This window comes from Narcine bancroftii, chromosome 3 (genome assembly GCF_036971445.1).
Source record: "Narcine bancroftii isolate sNarBan1 chromosome 3, sNarBan1.hap1, whole genome shotgun sequence".
In the NCBI taxonomy this organism is placed as follows: Eukaryota; Metazoa; Chordata; class Chondrichthyes; order Torpediniformes; family Narcinidae; genus Narcine; species Narcine bancroftii.
The window spans coordinates 129,053,082-129,064,699 of record NC_091471.1 but is presented as its reverse complement, the minus strand read 5'-3'; the positions used below and the strand labels follow the sequence as shown (position 1 = coordinate 129,064,699).

Below are 11,618 nucleotides of genomic sequence, written 5' to 3'. Positions count from 1 at the left end.
GAGGAAAGCATGCTGACCCATCTTGATGCCAAATCATAGAATTTCCCACTGCCCTATGTTTCTATATCCACTTTCTACATGAAATTGGTTCACACTATGGAAAAGAGACTTCCCTGAAATCAATCCAGCATGTAACTTCTACAATTTTCCAATGACTACATGAACAGTTTGCCAGGAGTAGGGGGGAAGCTTATAGTTGTTTTAAAAACTTTTAGATAGACACATGGACATGCAGGGAATAGAGGGATGTGGATCATGCAGAGTAGAAAGGATGAGGTTGAATTTTGGCGTCGAGTTTGGCTCAGGCATCATGGGCTTGCCGCTATGTTGTTCCGTCTTCTAATTTAACCCTGTGCCTCAAGATCCATTTTTTCCTACTTTTTATTATGTTTTATAGCACAACGTGATCATCTCAGAGATGCCTCTTTTCAAACCTCAAACTCTTGAATATCTTTCCTCCTGGCATATAATGATCCGAAGTTGACATCTGTAAAATAGATGGCTGTGCGCCTTGCCGTGTGCAAACTGCTGCTTTCTCTATATAACATGAGTGATAATGCTTCAGAAATTCTCCACTGATTTTAATACATAGGGATTTTCACAAGCTATAACTGGGTCCATGAGGAGTGACTTCATAATTTGCATCTATGCTGCCATATGTCCTTAAATATCTCTTAATCTCTTGATTGCCAGAACTAAACACAGTGTGATCTGAGCAGAGCATAGCACAGTTTGAACAAGACTTTTTTAAAAATGTTTCAATGAATTAAGTTCACCATTCTATTCTCTTGTTAATTGGTGCCCTGCTGTACATAAATACGATCAGCGGAGATGTGAAATCAGAGGGCGTTGTGCTTGTCTCATTACCTTTTATATGCTATTGTTTTATCCACTTGCTGATGTGATGTAATTCATTCTATCTTAGTGGACCTGTGACCTATGAGTAATTCCTGTATGCAAATCTGGAAAATGTGCAATCCAAATATAAATCATGGGAATAAATTAAAATCCCAAACAAAGACAACAATCAATTGTAATTTATAACTTTCATCTTTGACCCTGTCACAACATATTTAACATTTATAACTTAATTGTACCTTACTGCCAAAATAATGTTGTAAATTGAATCCCTACAGCTCTGAGATTTATTGCCGATGAAGAGCCCAGATCTGAAACTTTGGTTACTCTTTACTTTCTATAGATGCTGTGTGACCTGCTGAGTTTCTCCAACATATTTGTATATTGCAGACACAGGTTTGACCATTTTCTCAATCATTGTGCCTCTTTCTGTTCTTTTTCAAAATTTTTATTAACATTGAAATTTCACATCCAAAAATCTTTCTTTGGCTTGGCTTCGTGGACGAAGATTTATGGAGGGGTAATGTCCACGTCAGCTGCAGGCTCGTTTGTGGCTGACAAGTCCGATGCGGGACAGGCAGACACCGTTGCAGCGGTTGCAGGGGAAAATTGGTTGGTTGGGGTTGGGTGTTGGGTTTTTCCTCCTTTGTCTTTTGTCAGTGAGGTGGGATCTGCGGTCTTCTTCAAAGAAGGTTGCTGCCCGCCGAACTGTGAGGCGCCAAGATGCACGGTTTGAGGCGATATCAGCTGATATCGCTGATATCCAAAAATACCTATTACCTAAAATACACAATTACATAAAATTGTGCTCCTTTCAAAGAACTACACACAGAATACCACCTGACCTTCTAGACATGCTCTCTAGTTCTTCCTTCCAAAGTCTAACACTTCATGTTTATGAGCAGTGCCATTAATATAACTATTCCATCTTTCTTTCTGTATTCCCTTGCAATGTACTACGACAGTATTTATCCAACTGTTTCATCATCTGCAAATTTAAAACCTGTTCGCTATACATCCATGCCCAAGTCATGAACAAGCTATTAATACAAATCTTAATCTTACCTCTGATCCCTAGGGATGTCCACTCTACACTTATCTCCAGTCCAACACTCAACTTTTCATTGTGATACTGTTTTACGTTACTTTTATATCCTTGCTGAAACAACCTCTTTTACTCCATTTGTTGCAGTCTGGACCTGGCATATTTATCAAATGCTTTATAGAAATCTGTCAATTGCATTTCTCTTATTGAACCTCTCTGATACCCAGAGCATACAGCAAAGGCAGGCCCTTCAGTCCAACTTGTTCGTGCTGATCAATTTAGCATTGAGCTCCAGTCCCATTTGCCTGCACTTGGACCAAGCTCTTCATATCCATAAATCTGTCCAAAAATGTTTGAAAATGCTTTTTGAACCCTTGTTCTCCAGCCATGCAAAGTTTCTTCACAAATAACTGTGTTTGCACCTGCTGACCTGGGTCATTAAATACATTTCTGGCATGGGATTACTTTTTAAATCTCAAATGGAATGATTTTCAACATTTAAGTGAAATGTATGCTTTGAGAGACTATCCACAAACAAGCCCTTCCATTTTCAGTAAAGACAAGTTCTTGTCATTCTTGGTCAATTTATTAGCATAAAATTACTGTGATCCCTGTGTGAAATAAAGTTCATACAATAAAGGAACGAGAGAAAATATTTTATTCGACAGATTGTCTTGTGTATTAAGAAACCGAAGTTTCAGTGGACTAATGTTTGGAGTTTAATTTCTACCTAAACTTACTGCATTCATAAAATATGTTAAGTTCTTCTTTCTTTTATGTCGTTTATGTTTTGCGTTCATAGATAGCATTGTGCTGTAAACGTCTCTGCTCTATGTATCATTTAACAATGATAGGTATCGATTTTTATTGAAGGTTAACCTGTTTTTTTTTGTTTGCAAACACATGGAGGTTAATTACACGACAAGACATCATTAATGTCACTTAGGTACAGAACCGCCCTTGGAAAAATGACGTTCTTTGCCCGTGGCTGCAGTTTGCAAACAAAAGAATGGGGGTTGTCACAATTCATTCATTATTTAGGGCACGCATCTGTAAGCAGAACCTTAGAATCGAGCAGCATCCCATCAAAGGATCTACCCAAGTAAGACAGGAGGGGAACTATTTTGCCAATAATCTGAATGAAACGTGCTGCAGAAAGCATGCCAGACACAGAGTGAACCCGTTGACATTTGGTTTGCATTTATTGTGGAGACAGGTTTCGGTTGCTTTCGCAGATATGGAATAGGGAAAGTGCGTGAGGGAAGAACATGGCAGAGAACGGTAAAAGACAAACCAGTTGATCACTATTTGATTAATGAACGTTCCTCGTGTCAATCACGCACGGCCCCATTCAGTATCTGGGACTTCTCTTCATTCACTCCATTGTTGCCTGCACCGCGTCTCCGCCATATGCAAATGAGCCGGCGTGCGGGATCCAATGGGTGCAAGGCGGAGAAAGGGGCGGGGCCAGCGGGTAGGGTACATTAGCGCGTGCCCGAGCGCGGTGAATGTTGCAACATAGTGAGTGTGGATGGGCGGCGGAGGCGAAGCTGCAGCTCACTCGCAGCATGTGACAGCAGCCGGCTGCTCTGTTACTTCCAGACCTCGCTTTTTTAACACCCGGGTGGGGAGGGGGTCACAGCAACAACAACAACAACAACAAAACAAGCCAACCATCGGCCGCGACTGGTGCAACTAGAAATAGGTGCTGAGAGTGCAACAATGCAAACATTTGGTTTCAATGCCCACCTCCCTTCAGGTGTGTAGGGCGATACGAAGAGATTTTTAGAGAAAGCAAATTTTGGTTCCATTCAGCTTCCCGAAGAGGCAGAGAGAGAGGAACAAAAAACCAAGAACTTTGTTGTACTTGGGACCCGGATTTAAAAGAAGAAAAAGACAGGTTATCAGGACCTTAAGCAATTTTAAACACGGTGATAGCCAAGATCTGATGTGCTTGAAATAGGGCGAGTATGATCTCCCAAACTCTGATTCTTATCACTGTCGGTGACAGCTTGATGGATGCTTAAAAGGAAATCAATATCTGGCGTTGTAGGCTGCGCCGTCTGTTGAATCATCTTGGCTGTTGAGGTCGAACGATCCGAAGCTATTCGGTGACAAGATAATTCATTTGATTTGGCTGCATTCGTTCACAACTCGGAGTCTCGATAGAAAAGGCGCTGTTGATACGTCTTCTTGTCTGGGAACTGGTCTCGATGAGTTTGCAGGGATTGTAACAACCGCTGTTCTGCAAATCTCTGCACACACGAACACTAGGACAGAAAGGAAAAAAAAAAGTTGGGAGAGAAAGAAGGTCGCTGGCTCTTGGAAGGCGGATTTGCAAAGAACCGTTCTCAATTTAAACGTTCCTTATTTTGTGTGTGTGTTTCAATCGAAGTTTACCACCTCTCGATGGCAGCGATGAGTGGGTTTGGATTTGGGGGGATTTTCCTGTGGTTTCTCCTTGTGATCGGGACGAGCACTTGGGAAGAAGTTGCTGGCCAAGTTTGTCCGAATCGCTGTACCTGCGCTGGGGCGGCGGTGGATTGCCATGGACTGGGGCTGCGCTCGGTTCCCAAAAGCATCCCCAGGAATACCGAGAGACTGTGAGTACGAGCCCCCGGCATTTACCATTCCTAGCCCTTTATCTCCCAGTCGCTGGTCGCATATGAAATTCGTTTCTGGTGTTCGCCATTATTTTACGCAGTCCACGGAGAGTGTGGCTGGGTCATTTCCCCTGCTGATCGAGAGGGGTGGTTATCGAGCAGCATGTCCGACCCTTTCACGGCATGATGACTCGCAGTTAATGTAGGAGACGATGGGAAGGAACACCCGGGTGAATGAAGCCGGCATGTTTAAATATTTGCGGGTGAATCTTGATTTAAGCTCGTTGTTTTCATTGAAATTCGCACGAGGCATAAATCTTGTCACTGCTCGATGTTACATTTGGACACCGCCGGTCTGGGAGACACGGTCTGAGAGTTTGTAGCAATAGAGAGCCAGGGTGATGATAGTTTAGCTTGATCCACCATCAGACACCTGGGTGATGGAGAATGAGAGCCGATTGCAACCCTGAAATCACTGAACAGAGTTGCTGACCGTCATCTGCAGCCGGGAAAGATTTTGATCCATTTCCCAGCTTTTGCCGCCTTGCATCACCCGAAACAAAATAATTTTAATTGCTAAACAGGACATAATCGGTTCAAGGAATCCCGGTGAAATGGTTTCCTGGTCATCAGAACTTTGCTCAGCTTTTATTTATTTTTTTGAAAGGCGGGATCGGGACACATTTCAAGACTGCCCCTAAAATAAAATAACTTGCGGCGAATTGCAGAAGCCAGAGTCCGACTCTTGCAGCAAACTCCTTGCCGCCCCCGCCCCCAATCACTGCCGATGGGATTTCACGCCGCGGTTTTTGAACCGGGTGTCTCCGAGTTGGTTTGAAAGGATCGTGCGCTTTGTTGAGCTTCGTTAGCGAGTGTTTAAGTGGTCTCAGATGCTTGATGGGATTTCATTTCAAGGGCTTGCTCTGCTGTCAAAGTCTACATTCGCACGCAGCAGAAAGCCATACATTTTTTTTCCACGAACGCTGTTTTTTTATTGTTTAAAATCTTGGATGGCAGTGAGATTTTTCTGCTTCCTTTTGGGATTAAAAAAATTAAAGACAAGCATTAATGTCACCGGTTTCCCCCATCAAGTTTCCTTTCTAATCAAATTCAAATCTCAAATGTACAGACTGCAGCAAATGACAACTCCTCTGACTGGCGGGGTCGCGGACACAATTCGCAGATCAGAGCCCTGCCCTTTCATTTGGGACGATTCCGACATGTTTTAATAGTACTGATGACCAGTTAATCGTAATTCCGATTAATAAGCATTTCCAGCCACATTGTTCCCAATTCCGAAACTCACTCCAACCCATTGATCGTGCCCGCCTTCCCAATTATTCCCGCAATGGTCTGGTCGGCTGATTCAGGCAGGTGGTCTCTAAACTAACAATAGGAGGCAATCAGAGTCTTCGATGAAAAGGTCACCGTTTCAAATGTTCTTCCACCGTGCAATTGATATTTATTGGCTTTTAAAAAAAATACGTACAGGGACCAAAAGGAGGAAATGACCCGCTGGGCAACTCCCATGTTCGGACGTGAGGGCGTTTTCTTTGCGGTGGGGGTTGCTGATATGCGGGGTTGGGCAGGCACGTCGTGGTCTTATCAGACCTAAAAATGGCTTGAGGGTCGCCGAGAAAACTATCAAAAACTGGGCCCGGATCTGCTCTTTGGTTTTCACCCTTGATTGCGCTTCAGCAGATGATAATGAGCCTGTCGTGTTGTTTCTCCTTCCCTCATTGTCAGACCTTGTTTCTTTGCAGAGATTTGAATGGGAACAACATCACAAGAATCACCAAATCAGCTTTTTCAGGATTAAGGCATATGCGAGTTCTGTAAGTCCATTACTTTCTATTGCACAATCTGTGATTCATGTCAGCTACTTCTTCCAGCTGTTTAATTTCTGCCATCAGCGTTTCTTTGCCTTTTGGAAAATTACTGTTTGATATTCAATGCAACTTCCAGTAGCCCCCTTGTGACTGAAGTGCAAGAGAGGTGAGTGAACGAGTACCAGGCCAAGTTAGCTATGACCATGTGGCAAGGCTCTGGGCCCTAACATTTTTAACCGTGATTGCTACAGGTTATGGGACTTGAAACATGCGAAAAGTCATCAACCTGATTCAGCTGCTTGTTGTTTTGATGATGTAATATGGGTGTGACGTTGCACTTGGCGAGCTCAACTGGCCCACATGGAGCCTGGGTATCACATTTTTTGTTACAGTGGTTAGTTGTAATAAATTATAGAATACACTAGCTTTCGAGAAGAGGACTACAAAATAAGCTCCAATGACACAATATTTACTTTAAATGTTGTCTCAAATGTCTGAATTCCAAATATTTATATTCCTTATTTTTTGTAAATACATTCACATATTTGACACATACCTGTAGTTATAAGGGCTTCCCACATTACTCGTTAGCCAGGTGAATTTCCATAGAGACCACTTGGTAAAAGCCGCATAAAGTTTCTGTTAATCAAAATTTTGCTGAGTGAACTTGCCATTTTGGAACACAATCAACATGAATTTTCCTGTTGCTATTTTTCTTGTACTGGCCACCGTGACAGAGGTGCACCAAAGAAGAGGTACAAGGACTGCCTAAAGAAATCTCTTGGTGCCTGCCCCATTGACCACCGCCAGTGGGCTGATATCGCCTCAAACCGTGCATCTTGGCACCTCACAGTTCGGCGGGCTGCAACCTCCTTTGAAGAAGACCGCAGAGCCCACCTCACTGACGAAAGACAAAGGAGGAAACGCCCAACCCCAACCAACCAATTTTCCCCTGCAACCGTGTCTGCCTGTCCTGCATCGGACTTGTCAGCCACAAACGAGCCTGCAGCTGACGTGGACATTTACCTCTCCATAAATCTTCGTCTGCGAAGCCAAGCCGAAGAAGAACTTCAAAGTACAATTCATGATAAATAGTTGCATTCTTTTACTACTTTGTCTTTATCCTAGAAACACAACTCAAAAACATATTTCCAAGAATGTTGTAGAATCTATTTATAATGGTGAAAGGCCCTTCCCCCTCCCCCACTCCATTCTCTCTTTCAGTCCTGCAACTGGATGGGTTTCAGGTGTCAGTAGTCAGCAGAGCAAATTGGATGTGAAATCTCAAAAGTCGGGTGCAATATGCTGCGAGAAAAGACAAGCCAGCCCGCAGTCTGTTGTTAATGTTTGAAATCCAGTCGTTCAAGGTGTTAATGGCTGTCTGCTTGTTTTTTGCATTAAGATGCCATGGCTTCAATTTTCTGTCATCTGCTTCACAGACAGCTCATGGAAAACCAAATAACTACAATCGAGAGGGGAGCTTTTCAGGATCTAAAGGAGCTGGAGAGGCTGTAAGTACTTGAACTTTTATGGTGCAACTAAGAACTTGTATAGTAATTGAAATCCCATATCAGGAAGTGAAAGAAATATGTTTCACTCTAGATAGTGAAATTGCTTGAGTTTTCTTGCTTCAGCTTGCTTTGCAACCTGATTTCTATAATATTGGTGATGTTCTTCTCTGGTTGAAGACCTGTTCCTATAAAGAATAAACTAAATGTGAAATCTTCAGTTTTACCTTTTAAAAATATTTTTGCTGTGTGTAACCACCAAGTAGCATTTTGATAAAGCACTATTTATGTGCTACTATAGATATGAACATTTGAATCAAGTTTCTGTGCAAATTTTCACAAAATCAATTGTATATATGTCTTGCTTACCTTGATGGCTATGCCTCAGTCACGCAGGTCTTGTGCTCTAATATTTCCTCCCACAATTTGCTTTTCCCTTAAATTTTAAAACTTAGATATACAGCACAGGAACAGACCACTTCTGCCTACGAGTCCTACAAACCCCCGGTACATTTTGAATGGTGGGAGGTAACCGGAGCCCCCAGGTTAAACCCATGCAGAAACGGGAAGAATGTACCAACTCCTTACAGACAGCATGAACCCTAGACCCAATCGCTAGCGCTGTCAAGGTGTTGCAATCACCGCTACGCCAACCATGTTTTGGTCATCTGACCTATTTTCTCTAGCTTGATGTATTTTTATTTCATATGATCGCGAACTGTTGCAATTGTTCGTGTAATTAAAGGAAGATTTAAATCTATACAATGGTTCAAACTCTGCCTTTCTCTGATTAAGATTTAAGACAAATATTTAAAGTCATGTAACCTAATTGATAAATAAAATCATACTGTTGGAATACTCTGAATTAATACTGATTTGCTTTGTAAATCTCAATATTTCTCATGATATTTATACAGTTTTAGCTTTGTCATTATTGAATTATTGCTGAGTTACCTTATTTGTCAATGCAATGGAAAGGATAACAAAACCATCTTGAAGTATGAATGTGGTGAGGAAATTCATGGATGAAATGCCAGTAATAGAGACCTACCCATCTTGGAAATGGGCACCAAGCTAACCACTGCATGTATGCAAGTGAGGGATGATTATCTGGAATCAATCAAGGCAGTCTTTGAGACAGAGGTGAATGGACTGACTCATTTGGTATTTCTTAGGAGAGTGTTCTACTTTCTTTATCTACATTGTCTCATCTGGGTTATTTACATGCTTTTTTTCTGTAATATGGGAGTTTAGAAGATTGAGAGGGGATCTCATAGAGACATATAAAATTCTGGCAGGACTGGACAAAATGGATGCAGATGGGATGTTTCCAATGATGGGAAAATCCAGAACTCGGGGCCATGGTTTGAGGATAATAGGCAAACCATTTAGGACCGAGATGAGGAGGAATTTCTTTACCCAGAGGGTGGTGAATCTGTGAAATTCATTGCCACAGAGGGCAGTAGATGCAGGTTCATTAAATATATTTAAGAGGGAATTAGATATATTTCTTCAGTATAAGGGTATTAAAGGTTATGGAGAGAAGGCGGGGACGGGGTACTGAACTTTAAGATCAGCCATGATCTCGTTGAATGGCGGAGCAGGCTCGAAGGGTCAAATGACCCTATCTTCTATGTTTCTATGTAAATACATACTTTAAACACAATTTGTGTATTTATCTGGTTTAACCTCTGCCCAATTACATTTTGTCAGATTGGTTATTGGGTTTAAAAGATGTTTTGGTTTAAGCTTGCTTTGGCATGATCTACCGCAGTCTGGCAGCAATTACTCAGTTTTGCAAATACGTTTCCTTCATTTAGACAGAGTCCAGGATACTTGTGTAGTTTGTCCTCTGGTTCACTTCAGGCTAGGTTTATATACAAATTTTAAGTCCAATCTAGGACCTTTGATTTTCTTGGTCTAGATCTAGGCATATTCACCTATGATTCTGACTAGTGGTGATTACCTATCGCTACCTTAGATTGGGAGGTTTTGCCAAGTGTTGCCTTGCACGGGGGTGTCTATGTTAGGTTAAGGATGCTGGATGTATGATGGAAAAATAAGGACTTGAGTAAAATGTAATTTGTCAATGAGGAAGTCAACATTGCCAACCAAACTTGTTGATTTTCCAGCGGATAGGTAGAAAGGAGTACTATTTTTATGTTATGACTTAATGAGCACTTTATCTATACATTTTGAGTTAATATTTTTAGTGGTAACTGAAGAGGTTTACAATTTTTTTTCTATGTTTTGTATGGTGATTCAATGGTGAGCACTCAGTGCAGAAAAAAAAACGTACGTTTCTGCAGAATATTTCACGTGGTCAGTGTGATATGTTGGAAGCTAACAACTGAAGTAAGGCAGCAGGAAGCTTGTGCACAGCAAGGTCCCATATACCATCATTTACATGATAATCAGACAATTATTTTGTGTGCTTGCCCAGAGCAGTGTTTGAAACTCACCACAAGGTTTACAGTATGCATTATCATTTGTGGTTTTTTTTATACTGAAATGTTGGGAAAAAAATTAACATAATGACTGTCCATGTGGTCGTTCAAACTGGGTGCCTTTTTAGACTGCAAGTATCTGAGTGTAGCAGTCCCAGTGGCTGGACGTGCAGTGGAGTGGATGGCCATTAACCATTTTTTCTGGTTTATCAGTGTAACAATGAAATTGCACTGCAAGCTTCCTCCAAAATTTTGTAGGGGTCCTGCAGGATAAATTGAGTGCAGGAATTGACTCAAAATTCTCTTTTTAGACTGCCCATGTAGTGGCATAATTCCTTGATTGTGCTGTTACATGCCTGCAATATAAAAACCATAATTGAAAGTTTTTCTATGGGGTTCTCCCTTCATGGAACCCCCCCCCCAGAAATGATGTCTGCGGCTATGCCATTCTCTCTGATCTTCCACTGTGACAGATTTAATGTGGCCTTGTGGGGTCCAAATAGTTAAGTATCACACCTCCTGTAATTGTGATCAATGAAAAAATGTGAGTTGTCGTGAATCCAGCTCACAGAATGCACTTCCAGAGTTTTGAATCTGCTGACTGAATGTTGTTGCACATAGACGTATTTAGAAATAAGTTTTTTCTTGTGCAAAAATAGTGCTGCACCGATGTAGTGCCACATAATGTATCAGGGTTGCAACAGTAGTAAACTCTTTCAGTTTCTGTAAGACAACTATAGAACAAGATCAAAACAACCTGAATTTTATTCTGTAAAGACAGTTTTTAATGTTGCTGCTGAGGTGATTTCAGATCAGATACTATTTATTGTCACATAATAAAACAAAAATGTAATGTTACTCGAAGTTGCCTTTCGTTTGCCATAAGAGAAGCAAAAGAGACTCCCCCTGAGTCAACAAGTGTCCATGGATTTGTTTCAAGTGTTTCTGCAGCCGCACAAAACTCCAGTTCAAACCATCGGAAACCTAAACACAGATCCAAACCTATGACCCGATGAGGAAGTCTTCAGTGCCCAGGAGCCCTTCTTGCCCTCAGCACGTTCCGATTGCGTTCCGATAACTGGTTCTCAGTTATCGCCTGTGTGGATCCCTTGCCCGCAAATCACTAACAGCTTACTCCCTGAGTGTGTCCTTTAGCCGCAGAGCCCCTTGCTGATTGTGGTCAGCGTCCCTTGGGTCATCTCTTCTTTTTGATTGGATTTCTATTTAAGATTTGTTGCTACTTGGTAATGGGGGGGGGGGGGGGGGTTAAAAAACACTACATAACATACATTTAAAAAAAAAATGTAAAATATGGAAAAAATCAATAA

The 11,618-nt window shown here is 41.6% G+C and overlaps 1 protein-coding gene across 2 annotated transcripts in view; it reads left to right on the top strand.

Moving 5' to 3' along the window:
• The first annotated feature begins 3,447 nt into the window (after window positions 1–3,447).
• slit2 (slit homolog 2 (Drosophila)) overlaps window positions 3,448–11,618 on the top strand; it is a 509,410-nt gene continuing 501,239 nt past the window's right edge. For both annotated transcript variants that reach the window (XM_069925076.1, XM_069925074.1), the window contains exons 1-3: window positions 3,448–4,506; window positions 6,270–6,341; window positions 7,775–7,846. In XM_069925076.1, coding sequence (XP_069781177.1) covers window positions 4,313–4,506; window positions 6,270–6,341; window positions 7,775–7,846 — 338 coding nt within the window. In that variant the 5' untranslated portion in view covers window positions 3,448–4,312. The remainder of the gene's footprint in view (window positions 4,507–6,269; window positions 6,342–7,774; window positions 7,847–11,618) is intronic.